Here is a 15,523-nt window from a genome sequence, read left to right on the forward strand (position 1 = left end):
AGGTTTCCCATGACAGTCACGAACCGTCAAACCTGTTTAAGAAGCGTATATAAGCCTAGTTTTAAGGGTTAGGTCATTATGGAAGATGTTTATTTGAATTATTTGAGATTAGATTTAGACGTGTAAAATTTTGAACTTATTTATTATATGCTTAGGAATGGAGATTTCCTCTTTAAGCATTTGATGTGTATTTTTTTTTTTTTTTGATGAAAGGTGTGTATACTTAGGTAAGGATATTTGATTGCTTGTATGCTGAGAAATAGATGTTTGATTATTTGTATGTCCATGAATAAATATTCGATAATTTGCATGCTTAGGAAGGTATTTTGGAATTTGGAACACTATAGTAGTACCAAACGATGTAGAAATTGAGATTGGACCATCCCATTAATAAATTGGGTCCTTCTAGGCATCACTATGCCTAATGTTGTTAGTCCATGCGATAGAGAGCCCAACATACATCCCCTTTAGTTTTTTTTACATTAAATTCCCCAACACCCAGCACGCCTCTTCACTTCTCTCTCTCTTCTCCTCTCTTCGTTTTCGCTCTCTCTTCTAGCGATTAAGTAGCTCATCAGACGCCTCTCCCAAGTGGCCGATTCCTCGCTGTACTGTCTTCTTCATTGTGAATCAAGAGTATGGTTATGAGCAGAGAGGTGTGCTTAGGATCCCTTGTTGTGTCCGAGTTCTTGAAGCGTAAAAAGATGGAATTGTAAAAACATTAGCAGTTGGGAAGTTCCAACGAATACCTCATTAATTATTTCAAGAATAATTGAGAGGGAATATAATGTGGGGAGAAAGAACGCCAGGTATCCGTGTGTGCTGTGTCGCCTCTGTGCTTAGTTACAGCGCTACGTGAAATGACCGTCGTGCCACCATGGAAAGGTACGGTAGAAATTTCTGAATACGTGGATAGATCATTTCACGGAAGCTGTGTCTGGGCGTAAGCTCCACACCATCAAACAACGTTCTTTTTCCTTTAAATTATTTACTATTTTAAAGTATAAATAACTCTAAACTCGTATTATGTTATATGTAGGAATTTTTTGTATGTTGTTATTAGATATTTAATAGGTTTAGACAATTCAACCAAAACAAAAGAAAAAAAGGTTTGGGCACTCATTAAGGAATGTTTAAATTATCCCTAATCTCTTGAAATGTGATACTTTCAAAAAGGAAAACAAAAAATGTAATGTCCTTCTATGTATAATTTCTGCATAACATAAAATTATTATAATTTAATTACTGTGGAAACTATGGGTTAAACAACAAACTCAACCTTATCCCAATTTAATGGGCACGGTTACATGAATCCAACAATAAGTAAAACTAAGATCTAAACAAGAAAAAGGGAACGAAGGGATGGGAATGAGATGGAAAACAGAAATGAAAGATGAAAGTCTTTCCTCACTACTTCTCCTATGGTTATTTTAGAGTTTGGATCTGCTACCCACATGGGGACGGGTGGGAATAGATCTGAATCCTCCATAGGGGTGTGGGACCCACCTTTAGGGTGCGGGATCCACTACCCATGGAGGGGTCAGATCTATCCCCACCCGTCCCCATGTAAGTAGCTGATCCGGATTCGTTATTTTAGGTTTACTCTTAATTCCTTTATCTCCTTCAATTTGAATCATATCATTGTTTTTTACTGGGACATCTCTAGACCTCCATTGAATATGACCATACCATCTCAAACTATGGGTTAAAGAGATCAGGATCGTCTCCAAGGAGCAAGGAATGCCTAGGGCATTGCCAGCTGTTGGGCTGTGCCGCACACATCCCTAGGCATGCACCAAAATGTGTGCGACACAGTTCAACCGCTGGATGCCCACTGGCAGCACCTTGGGCGCACACCTCCCTAGAGACGAGCTAAATATGGGTTAAACACACAACATTAAATTAGTACTTTGAAGGGTACATTAGTAACTTGAACTTTGAGGGGTACATATGTAACTTGAAAAAACAAAAAACAGAGAACATGGCAACCACGAGACAGTGTTGCGCTGGAAAGAGACGTTTCTTAATTGGAAATGAAAGCATCTTTGTTTCGTCCTTCTAAGTTAAAGACACATATAGAGAGACACAGTGACACAAAATGAGTCACAGAGACAACAGCGAAAACTGACGCAGCGGAGTCCACAAACAACGAAGTCAGCAACAACACTGCAGTGGGCCCCACTCTCTCCCTTTCTCTCTCCTCTCTTTGCATTTAAAGTCATTTTGAGAATTACACGTCACTCTTTTTCTTTAAAGTTTCGGTGGCTTTGTTTCCGTACGGCATTCGCGACCACAATGCGGACAATATAAAAAAAAAAAAGTAAAAAGTCCAATTTGCCAGTGAATCAGAGAATCTGTCAGTCAGGCCAAAGATCCAGAAGGGCCTGCATATATTAAAGTTTTTTGGCCTTTTTTTAGTGGGGTCCACTGGAATAAAGATTGTCCGTACCTGTTAGCCTACGGTCATGAGACAAACTCCTTTATTAAAAATGTGGGACCAGGTCTTAGAATATTCGGTCGCAATTTGGATTTTTCATACCCTCGCCAAAAAACTAAAATCTTCTAGAAGTATGGCGCAGTGTAGCCACATGGCGTATCAGTTGCTATGCTGCACACATTGGGTTGCTCGCCTTGGTCGTTACTGTGGACTGAGTGGGGCCAGACTGCCAGAGCGGCTTGTTTTGCGGGGATTTCGCCTTCCCGAGGACGTGAGAAAACGACCCATTAGATCGTACGGCCGACTTCAAAACTTCATCCTTTTTCGGCGTCTTTATTTAGAAGACGCAACTCCCTTGACCTTTTTTAAAGTGAAAATGGAGGCCGTTACTTAGAAGACGTAACTCCCTTTTCTCTCTCCTCGTTTACATGTCTGTTTTTTTTTTTGGGCAGATCCTTTTGCGGTTCTCTAGTGCCTCTCACAATAAGGAGGTGGGATTCACCCGGGGCACTTGATCCTGCCCGGGTAGGGTCCACCCTCCTTTTGTGAGAAGCACTAAGGAACTGCATCAGTCAAGGAACCACATACATTAAAAATCCGATCCTTTCCACATCAGTTAAGGATGTTAAATGGTATGGTTTTAGTTTTTTAGTGATAAATCAATACATTTCCCACCAATCAAGAAAGGACGTGAGTTTGGGCGGACCAGGGTCCATTGTAGTATCGGCAGGGCGGTGGTGCATATTCGATGGCACAACAGAGGTCAAGTGGCACACATGGCCTCTGTTGTGCAGCTGGATGTGCACCGTCGCCCCGCCGATACTACAGAGGATTTTTAACCCATTTGGGGGTCATGCCCAAGTCCTAATTGTGGCAGTTGATCCGAGCAAGTGGGTTAGAACATATGACTAAGAAGACCGACCTATGGGGTCGATACCACTTGCATAAGTTGATCTGATCATTCGCATAATCCTATACCGAAATATCTGAATCACTAGCTTAGCAAATCTAATCCCTTGCCTGATAAGTCAGCGGCCTCATGCCATGTCCTAATCAAAGATAGACTCTTTCCAAACAAGGGCATGCTCGAAGTAGAACCCTTGCTAAATCGGGATTCTCCATAACCGCCTTGATCCAATGGGACATCCTATAAATACCAATGTATGATCTAAGATGAGGGATCTTTCGACTACTTTCAATTTTTCTAAATTATCTATTATGAAGAAGCCTAACTTAGGCATCAGAGAGTCCCCTAGCAAAAAAGACCAGCTCCCCCTTGCGTATATGTTCCTTTGTGCAGGTATCCCATTGAGGATGGGTGAGTGTCATGTTCCAAGGGAGTTGAAAGTCGAAACCTCCACATATTTGATAGAAGTTTGAATCCCATATTTCTAGTAAGTTAAACCTGAATGCCAAAAAAGATGAGGGAAAAAAAAAAGGAGTTTGGAATAATCTAAGAACTCATGAGAAAACTACTATATATAGGAGAGAAGGAACACTTGAATCTATGAGGTTAGACAAGAAATAGAGATGTTGGTGACCATGGGTCCAATACTAATTTGTATTATTATATATTGCCTTATGTTCTTCTTAATAGCTTGAGCTTTTGGGATAAACAATTGCAACATGATATTAGAACCAGTAGATCAAGTGTCTAAAACCTAATAGGTAAGAGGGGGGAGTATTGTTGTGGATCTTTATCCCCTGCGATTCCCTACCCGGTACAACTTCTACGGTTCCCTAACAAGGGGGGCCACAATGACCATTCCACCCTTGATTGAACACTCTGCCCGGGTAGGGTCCACCCTCCTCTTATTAGGAATTTAGCTCGTCTCTAGGGAGCCCAGCACGCCCAGGGTGCTGCCAGCCTTTGGGCTATGCCGCACACATCCCTAGGCATGCACCGAGATGTGTGCGGCACAGCTCAACCGCTGGATGCCCCTTGGTAGCACCCTGGGCGCACGCCTCCCTGGAGACAATCTTGATCCTCTTATTAGAGACACTAGGGGAATGTACCAGTTAGGGAATCACAGAAAATATTTTTCCTATTGTTGTACCCCTCTACTATGTACCTTATACCTTAGTGCCACGTGCATGTGTGTAGGTCTTATATGGGACCAATTTTTGTTTAGTTTCCAATGATTATTTTTTTTCTCCCATCATTATCTAACGCGGTCAAGTGTGCATCGTGCGGCTGGGCACCGCCCATGTATGTACGATGGGACCCACTGTGCGCACATGGACGGTGCCAAATCGCACGATGCGCACTTGACCGCGTCAAGTACTTGACGTGATAATTTTCCGAACTTAAAGGGTCTACAATCCACAATTTTACCAAAAACAGTCGTTGTCTAATTCAAACTTAGATGGTCTACATGCCACAATTCTACCAAATAATTTGTACATTTGAATGACTAAGTTAGGAGGAGGGGGGGTTGGGTGTGGTTAGGAAAGTGCCCTAAATCCCTTATCCTTGCTAACCTTGATTGAACATTTTAAAAAGCTACAAACCAGTTCTAAAGGATACAGTAGGCAGATAATTGCTTCTAGTTAATAAATGACAAGAGAAATTGCTTTCAAACTAGCAGTTGGTAAAAGATTCCTATAAGGGTTGCTTGACCCAAATATCACATCTGACTTGAGTGGATTTCTTGACTAGAAAATCACTCCAGCTTTAGTGATAATTCAAATGTTTCAATTTCCCTATACTGTTCTGGCACATGGAGTGATGGTGTGTATGGTAGGAAACTATTGGGCATATCTCAAATTCCTTGATTAATCACTTCACTTATTAAATTTTATGGTTGATTTCAACTATATGTCTAATCTTATAAGGACTTTACCTATTGATTTGTCAACAGTTCCTATTAATCACTTATTAAGTTTGGTGGTTGATTCCTTGCTTAGTCACTTATATGTAAGACTATAGCTATGTAACTTCTAACACTCTCTAGCTCTCTCCTCTCTGCCCCCTATTGACAAATTGGTTCAGCGAGCCCTAATTAGTATGCTCCCCCACTCTGCCAACTCAGAGAAAATGAGCCCCCCGGATTTTCTACATGGAACCATAGAGAAGAATTTTCATATTGGCATTGTTATTTCTACATGTAAATAACATTTTGGCTGATGCTACCTTCAAATAGATATTGTCTCCTTCGGATCACCTATATGTTGAATTTTATTGATCATCTCAATCATATGACCCACATGTATTGAATTTTTCTCTTTAAATTTTTAGTTTTTCTTTATTACTCATTTCTTTTGTGGTAAAACTCCTCATTTCTCATTTCAATTGTTGGATAGATAAGGAACCGTTTAAATTGACCATCTTCAACAATATGATCCTCCTATATTAGATTAATGTTTCTCAATAATCCAAAATGTTGACTACTGCAAATATATGAATAATATGCTTTCCTTAGATAAGCTTATCCAAATGTCCCAAATATTTGGCTTGTGGTAGATGAATTGGGGTTCAAAATTTGTTGATAAGTATAACCTAAGGTCCTGCCTACATATTAAATTTCATACAAGGATAAGATTTTGTGGGTGATCCACCTAGCCTAATTATGTGGATTTGTCCATCGATTGGAGCCATGGGAATGATTTGTGTTTTCTTTCCATTTGGTTGTACGTATAGCAAGTATGGCCCTTTAATTGGAATAATTATCATCTCTAATTCGTGGGCACCTCCAATTCCTCCAATTCCTCTAATAGGGGGGAGTGGACACCACCCTGAACAGTGTTTTCGGATAAGGGGTAGGGTGGTCATTTCTGCCCACATGTGACGAATTGGAGGAATTGGAAGGAGCAGCGAATTGAAGGGGATAACGATTCTCTTTAGTTGCCTATGCATCAATTTTGAGGCATATCCCGGCTACATGGTTCATCATGCATGGGACATTTCTTTCAAATTATTTAAATAATTGAATGTTTTTATATTCTAAAATGCATTTAGTTTTCCTCTGATGCTTTCTGTGTCCTCTTTCAACCAAAACTATTTTTTTTTTAAAAAAAAAAAAGAAGCTAAAACATTAAATTTTATTTTGTTGGTTGAATATTTAAATTTTTTATTACACAAGAAATTCAACACTAAATTGTACCTTAAGCATAGCCAAAAACAAAAAACTCTCCTAAGCTAATATTTTTGAATTCGGATCCTCTATTTCTGCCTGCCCGGTACTATCGTGCGTCTTACACACAGCAAGGCGGTAAAGACTACCTTGACTACCTTACCCCTACTCGGGCAAGGCGCTCGGGTAGGGGTAAGGCGGTCTTTTCACCACCATGTTGTGTCTGTAGGGCGCACAACAGTACTACGCAGGCGAAAGTAGAGGATCTCGATTCAATATTTTCACTTTCCCTCTTGTATCATTCTTTTACTAGCAATGCAGATATGCTTTCTTGGACGCACATCCTCTCCAGCATGCCAGTGCATCTAATGGCTGAGTGTACCCGACAAGCATCTTAGAACAATACCTAACCATCAGATGCACGCTGACGCACTAGAGAAGATATGGCTCCATGCCTTCCATCATTCATTCCACAAATATGGAAAGCTCTCTCATTCACATGAAGCTCACTACAGCTCACCAACTACGCTAGACAACAGTTATTGTTTAGAGATCAGGATTATGTAGTCATAGCATATAGAACCCTTAAACTAATTTACAAATTTGGTGAAACACTTAGACAGTGTTTGTGGTAAGCATTCTTGGAATACATTCTAAGTTGATTTTGCATTCCTAGAATACATACCAAACACAACATAAATCAAGGAGCATGTGCACCACCAGCACCAGCACCAGCGTGGCTCGGTGATGGAACCCATCTGTACCATGCTGCACGCCTCACGCCTCACGCCACATGCCTCATTAAATACTGCACTTTCTCTGTACGATCCTTTTTGCAGTTACATTAGTAACGGCTCTAAGGGAAAAGATGTTAAACCTAAAAAAAAATGATAAAATCTTCAAGGGGAAGAATTCTGTGGAGGAGCGTGTGTTGGATACATCCTCACGTGGAGGGGGGACCCAGGCGGTTTTGTCAAACCGACTTTCACACTCTCACTCTCTTTTATACAAATGGGCAGAGGCGGTTCCAGCCTCATTTTGTCCGAGCCGGTGCCTTCCGTCGTTCGGTGAGTTTCGCGAGAAAGGAAGAGGAAAAGCTACACTGTTGTTTGTACTTTGTATACGGTATGGATGATATAGTATAATAGTATTTTGTTTTTCTAGGAAAGTAGAAAAAGTGTGGGTGAGATATTTTGATATGAAAGAGTAAGTTATTTCTCTTGATATTTGGTGTGCTTCTAGTTTATCTAGAAAGGAAGGATATTGTAATCTTGATGTGGATTAGGTTTTACGGTTTTTTCCTTTAATCTTGGAAGGATTTTCTATGTTAAAATTGATGTGTGTTTCTGTGATTGGGTTGATTTGTTTTTCTGTGTTATTATTCTACACGTATTTAATTATCACTGTGGATTTCTATTCACTTGCACACAAGTGTAAAAGGATTGTTTTTCCCAATAAGTGATATGAGAGAGAGAGGTTCTTGAATATGGAGGGAAACAACACAACACGAATGATCACCTTGAATGAGAGCAATTGGATGATTTGAAAAACAAAAATAAAAATTTTGCTTTATTGTAGGATTTATACACATCCGTAGAAAATGATACATCAAAACCTGAAAAAGATGATTGGTGTTGAATGGATGACCATGGATTAAAAAGTCATTGGATTTATCCATCAATTTTTGGATAAAGTCATTTTTCATCACGTATCTATAGAAACGAAAGGAAGATTGCTGACAACAAAGTTTTTTTGAACGAAGTGCAAAATTTTGTGAATCAGTTTCCTTGAACGAGGTGCTCGATTTGGGCCTTATGTTAAGGGTTTGGGCAAATTGTTTACATCTTTACAACAAAAAGAACCCTTTGTTCCTTGGAATCATAATCCACTTAACTTTTTCGAACATTAAAATAGAATAAAATTTATGAGCCGCATTAATTAAAACATTAAAAATATATATGATTTATTTGGCTCTTTATTTAGTTTAAAAATGGGTAATTCGGTTTGGTTTGACGTTCCAATGATGAAACTTAAATTGAACCGAATCAAAATGAAAGATTTCAGATTTTGAAGAAAAAAAAAAAGCAACCGATTTAAATCAGTTCAATTCGGTTTTATATGGTTGATTTTGGTTTTGGTTCAAAATTGACACCATTACCCTTACGCACATGCAGGGGTGGGGCCAATAAGAGCGTGCATGGAAGCATCAAGTGGAAGGATTGTTATTTGGCCCTATCTGTGTCTAAGCCAATAAGAGATGTAAATGGATCGGATGTGATCCTATCCAGATATTCCTTGGTCGAGTACGGATATCTCTAAACATACACGGATGCGACTCAAATTCAGAATTTCAACTATCCGTTTACATTCCTGACCTTCCTCTGCTGATAGATATGATTCACTCTCAATCCATGTCTCTTAGTTTTTGTATTCCTCATTCTTATTATTCGGATATTTTTTCGGATATCCTTAAATGAATACAAATACCCCCAAACGAATAGGGATGCAAATCGAATTCAAATGTTCGAATATCCATTACATCCCTAGTTGGGTGGTACACTCCCCATATGAAACATTTTTCCTTAATTATTTTACGAGCAAGAGATCTCTACTTGGTCACATGGTCTTTACACAAGTATCTAGGCTAATGGGTGAGCACGCCTGGGTATGTACCCCAGGAACATCTCACGGGGCCGTGAGAGGGCATAGGAAACACCCCCAAGTAGAGATCTTTTTCTCTTTTATATTACTAATGATTTTTTGGGCGGTGATGATGGAATGTGGGACTCGGTGGTAATCCATGATTAAAGCTTAAGTTCCGGATCATAATACCTTTGTTTTTGTTAAAGGAATATTTTCATAGGAATTTTTTTTTGGGGTAAATTCTTCATAGGAATCGGTGGAACAGAATAATGTTTTCACAAAAAGAATATTCTTTCCCGTACAAACTAGATGATGAGTGTTTAATATTCTGATCCAGCACTGCCCAACACCCTAGAGACTATTATTCCCAGTCAAAACTCAAAACCCACTAGAAACATTCCTTCATGGGAATTCATACAATGCATTGGGATTCCATTATAGAATATGAGATTCTGATCTGATGATCCTTAATGGAGGGATTATTATCCCAATACCCTAAAGGAAGGTGTCACAGTCATACACTCTATAAGATACCAAATTCTAAGGATTCCAAATTAAAATACTTGGAAATGGGGAAAGTTTCTTTCACGACCTAAATAAACGACTTTTTCTACACAAAGGAAAGTTCTTAATTATTTATCAAATCTTTCGAGTTTAAGGACAAAGTTTTCCTTCAGCTAAGACAACAGTTCCACCCATCATCCTAGGGTTAACAAACTCCAAAAAGGGTTTTTGCATGTCGCAAAATACTCTCTTGATATTCTTTCCTGCTCTCTCCTGCCCATTCGTGAATAGGATCCCATTCATCGTGGGTGGAGGGAAATTCGATCCATACAAGTATATGTTTTTTATTTTCAAATGTTGGATTAAAAATTGAAACTATCTAACTTGGTTGTTTCTATGTAAAAGAGGTAAAAATAATTAAAAATTTTTCTTATAAAATTGAAAATTTTCATTGTTTGTTTTAATACAAATACAAAAAATCATAGCATTGAAAAAATAGAAAAGTTTACATTGAGGAAAGTTTTCATGTAAAATATTATTTGTATGAAAAATTTTACAATGAAACAAAACGGGGCCAAAACTACTAATGTTTGACTATTAACCAATTTTGGAATATAGATTCATCGGGAGATTTGGACCGGTTTGAAACTTTTCAAATTAATAGAAGACTTGGTTTTCCTCACACGTAGTTGAAAAACAAATTTCTATCCACCGATTTTAGTGGTTGAATGGAAATTCTTGAATAGTGCCAAAGGCATTATTGGATATTCGTTTAATAGAGGAAGTAATTATGAGGAATAGATTTATCTTTCATCAAAAGGTTGTCAATCGAACGTTATACAATGTAGTGATCCTTCACGAATAATCACAAACTTGTCTACTGCAATAATCAAAGTTGAAGAAGTTGGGAGAAAATAGAAAAAGTTTGGTTTTGCCATCTGTCAGTCTCTTTAAGATTGTACATTTCCCCTAAAATGCAATGTGGCTAATGAGAATCAATCTCCAAGATGAAACAGCCCAAACAAGCCCTTCCATTCGTTGATGCACTCACTTATTGACCATGTTAGAACGCACTTGAGTTGTGTTCAATCAACAAGGACATAAATATAAGAACACTTCTCAAAACAATGAAAATTGGAGGAAAAAACTAGAGAGTATGTGAGAAAGAGAGAGACTTTAGAATACTTAGGCGGTGCTTGGTATGCATTCTTGGAATGCATTTCAAATCTTCGCATTTTTGGATGATAAAAATAGTTGTTTTTATTGTCCGAGAATGCGAAATCAACCTAGAATACATACCAAACATTGCCTTAGATTGATACTATAAAGTATCCTAGATGTCTATTAAAACCACCTGTCCAAAAGGACTCAAAGGATTGATCTTTGTAAGAGAAATTATATAGAAAACTAGCTGTTGCTAGCATCCAATGCATTCTGAACGACATGCAATGCAAGATCGCCAATGTCAATGGCACATTGAGTGACATTGGTAAAAAAAATTTCAATGTCAGACTGAATGTAATACATGTCAGTAAAATTCTTAACAAACCTAATTTTTGAAAGCAATAACAAAAATAACAACCGACGTCTGTTTAAGGAAAACCTTGAAACAAGGAAAACGTGACTTCACACACTATGGTCTATCTCTCTCTTCCCCTTTTTAAATAACCCATGCCTTTGTTGTATGATACCTCAACTCGTACCTCCATGTGAGTAAAGTTCTTAACAAACCTGATTTGTGAACATGCTTTAACGGACGAAAATAACAATCGACGTCGGTTCGAGGAAAACCTAGAAACAAGCAAAACATGACTTCACACACTAAGGTCTATCTCTCTCTTCCCGTTTTGAAATAACCCCCTCCCTTGTTGTATGATACCTTATCTCGCACCTCCATTGGAGATGCCACGTTCGATCGTGGAGAAACCTTTCTGTGTGGTCTCTAGATAAGGTATACAAAATACCATGTACACCGTAGGTCTATAGGAATAGTAAAGGACAAGCCCTCAAAGGAAGACACGCACCCATCACGGAAGTTGTACTGAAACTGACTACGGAAAGCAACGCCAAAAGTACCCACTGAGACCGACAATCGCGAAGCCATACGTTTTCTTCTTCTTCTTCTTTCTCTCTCTTTGGTTTCTCTTTTTTGGGTTTATTTCTTTCAATTTATCGGTTTCCTTCCCCACATCTCTCCTCTTTTTTTGTTTCTAATTTCTAACTTTTTTTTAACATCCACAATCTGGAGTGAGAGATAAAAGACACCATAAATCCTAGCCATCCATTTCTTTGATAATAACTTCCATCAGAAGAAATTGAAATTGTTTAACCTTTTATTGGGTTTATCTTGGGGCAACTAATTAAAATTGTATTATTGGGCTTAATTAAGTCCGGGCCACCTCTTCCCAAGATTGTCGGGGACATAAGTAGGTATACCATAGACCTAGGGCCCTACCTAGAACCTTATGACCTAATGGTACCAAGGCAGCTTCCTTTTCCTTGCTTCCTCTAAAGTCCTTGTCCAATCCCTAGTTTTAAGGGTTTAGACGTTAGACTTCAGACCCCCAAGGGTATTATTTTATGCAGAAATTGAAAGGGGCGAAGGGTTCTTCAATATGGAAAAATGGTGAAATATTATTGTCATTAAGTTTGTTATTTTTCCAAACTTTTATAAGATATATATTATGCTGAGTGGATAAATGATATGTTCATTCTGACCGTTAGATAAAAGGACCTCATCTAGATTTGCTACATGAAAAATTTTAAAGTTTAATTCAATCAAGGACAAATGTTCTCCGTGTCGAGGGCGCAGGCTACGCCTAGACATATGTGGGTGGACGAAATGATCACCCTACCCCTTGAATGGCAGGTCCATATGTCTAGGCGTAGGCTGTACTGCGACACAGAGAACATCAGCCCTTCAATCAAATACCCTATTTTGTATTGGTACATGTTGCCAGTGGAATTCAAACTATCGCACCAGGGGGAGACCTGCATAACAAAGACCAAGGAATTGAGCAGGGGATAATGTTGGAGCAGACTCCAAGGAGAACTCTTTGATGCTCAAGTCAGAAATCTAAACAGTAGTAATATGAGTTGGGAACTGAGCGAGCAGTAAATGTGAGTAAATGTGGATGATTGGTGAGTAATGGTTAATGACCTCTTTACCTTGTACCATACTTTCTTTTTTATAGGATGGACAATGGTGGCAGTGGAGAATCGGAGGTATTAGGAAGTGTGATAATAGTTGTACATTAGCTGCTCTGGCTTGGCCACGTGTTGAATTGAGCATCCTTCGCACGATGCTCAAGTTAGGACTCTAAAAACCAGTAGTATGAGTTGGGAACTGAATGTGCAGTTAATCTGAGTAAATGGGGATGATTGGTGAGTAATGGTTTGTTAGGGTTTAAGGTTTAAGCACTGGTTGCTGGAAGCATTATACCCTGTGCATCAAGTTTGGAATACCCAGGTTGCTGCCTCCAGCCAGTATTTATAAGTATAACTAGGGTTTAGGTTAGATGGGCTAATTACTATGATGTGTGATAATAGTTGTACCTTAGTCGCTATGACTTTTCCACGTGCTGATGCTCAATTCAGAACTCTAAACATTAGTACTATGAGTTGGGAACTAAGAGAGTAGATAATTTGAGTAAATCTCGATGATTGGTGAGTAAAGGTTAACAAACTCCTCACCTTGTACAATACCTTCCTATTTATAGGATGGACAGTGGTGGCAGTGGAGAGTTCGAGGTACTAGGTAGTGTGATAACCGTTGTACCCTAGTCGCTCTGGCTTGGCCACGTGCCGATGCTCAAGTTAGGATTCTAAACAACAGTAGTATGAGTTGGGAACTGAGTGAACAGTTAAGAGTTCGAGGTACTAGGAAGTGTGATAATAGTTATACCCTAATCACTCTGGCTTGGCCATGTGCCGATGCTCAAGTCAGGACTTTTAAACAACAGTAGTATGATTTGGAAACTGTGCGAGTAGTTAATGTGAGTAAATGTCGATGATGGGTGAGTAATAAATAACGACATCTTCACCTTGTACAATACCCTCCAATTTATAGGATGGACAATGATGGCAGTGGAGAATCCTTCCCCTTTATGGCGGTGTGGAGTTCGAGGGGCTAGGAAGTGTGATAACAGCTGTACCCTAGCCGCTCTGGCTTGGCCATATGCTGAGTACCCATAGACAGGCCGGTTTTATGCATATAAATATGTGTATCGTATATGTCTATGCATGTAAATTGATGTCTCAAAATTTGTCATGGGATTTTAAAAAACATCACCTTCCATTGTTACAACGATAACTAAAATATTCAATATTTAAAAATTTACAAACATATCATTAATCTTCAGTATTACATGTTAAAAGAGGTTTATGGAATTTTAATCCACATTATACACTTGGCTTAAAATTTACAAGTGAGATGGATACAAGATCTTCTATAACATGGACTCTTCCATGTCCAATTTAAGAACCGTATATAATCCTAGTTTTAAGGATTATCACATTATGGAAGATATTTATTTGAATTATCTGAGATTTGATTTGGTATAATGATTTGGAGGCATGTTATTTCAAACTTATTTATATGCTTATGAAAGGATATTTGAGTGTTTGTTTCTATGATAAGAAATAGAAATTTGATTATTTGTATGCTTAGGAATAGATATTCGATTATTTGGGTGCCTAAGAAGATATCTTTAGTAATTATAACTAATTCTTCAATTCATTTTAAGTTGAAATTCTAACAACGAGATGTTTGTGTGATCCTCCATCACAAGGATTAATCCATGTACTATAATGTGCGAAATAGTGATGTGTCATACTTTACTAGGCATAGTGACCCAAGAGAAAAACTCAATAAAATAGAGAGAATCCTTATTTTGGAACCATTTCAAAATAAGACGGTTCTCCTTGCGACCAAACCATCTCTTCTCGCGAGATATTCTCTCTCTAGGTAGGAGAGAGAGAGAGAGAGAGAGAGAGAGAGCCCTGTGAAACATGATTTTTCTCTCTCCATGTACCTGCCAAGTACTCCTATCTGTACCGTTCAAACAATTCTATTTTTTAATCCACTTTTTTTTCATTTAAATTCCCCCCACGCCAACCACACCTCTTCACTTCTCGCTCTCTCTCTCTCTCTCCCTCTCTCCCTCGCAACACTCCCTGCTTCTCCCTATTTCCTCCTCTTCGCTTTCTCTCTTCCAGCGATGAAGCAGCTCATCAGACGTCTTTCCCGAGTGGCCGATTCCTCGCAGTACTGTCTTCTCCGTTCGGAATCAAGAACCGCCTCCCGAAATCGCCGGTGCGAATCTTTCAGAAACACCAGAGATCGTCGATCAGGCGTTCCTCAAGGGCATCTACCTGTGTTCGTCGGTGAAGAGATGGAGCGATTCGTGGTCAGTGCTGAGTTCTTGCATCACCCGATCTTCGTGGAACTACTCAAGAAATCAGCTCAAGAGTATGGTTATGAACAGAAAGGCGTGCTTAGGATCCCCTGTGGTGTCCTCGTCTTTAAACGAGTTCTTGAAGCGTTAAAAGATGGAAGTGAAACTAGAGACTTTGAAGAGCTCCTCCGCGCTTTCTCTACTGATTTCATCTAATCTTCTCTCTCTCTCTCTTTTGCTCATCTTTTTTTGTTTTCTTTGTTTAATTTCCCCCTTTGTCTTTTCCGGAGATCAGATCTTTGTGTGTATATACTCTCCGGCCATGAAAAGGAGGTAGTGAAATTAGGGCTTTTAGGGGGTTTTTTTTTTTCCTTTTCTTTCTGTGAAGCTGTTTCTTGATGGTGTAGTAGGTTTTACTGTAAAGATCAAATTCTACAAGAACAGAAATCCAGATTACTAGTTTGCCCTAA

At 38.9% G+C, this 15,523-nt stretch overlaps 1 protein-coding gene across 1 annotated transcript; it reads left to right on the forward strand.

Moving 5' to 3' along the window:
• The first annotated feature begins 14,772 nt into the window (after positions 1–14,772).
• Positions 14,773–15,523, forward strand: LOC122640542 (auxin-responsive protein SAUR71-like). Its single transcript, XM_043833764.1, has one exon. The coding sequence runs from the start codon at positions 14,877–14,879 to the stop codon at positions 15,267–15,269; it is 393 nt and encodes a 130-aa protein (XP_043689699.1). The 5' UTR covers positions 14,773–14,876; the 3' UTR covers positions 15,270–15,523.

Source organism: Telopea speciosissima, chromosome 9 (assembly GCF_018873765.1).
Source record: "Telopea speciosissima isolate NSW1024214 ecotype Mountain lineage chromosome 9, Tspe_v1, whole genome shotgun sequence".
Classification (NCBI taxonomy): Eukaryota; Viridiplantae; Streptophyta; class Magnoliopsida; order Proteales; family Proteaceae; genus Telopea; species Telopea speciosissima.

Excerpts from the sequence above, each read along its gene's own strand:
- LOC122640542 (XM_043833764.1), top strand. The coding sequence starts at position 14,877 with ATGAAGCAGCTCATCAGACGTCTTTCCCGAGTGGCCGATTCCTCGCAG.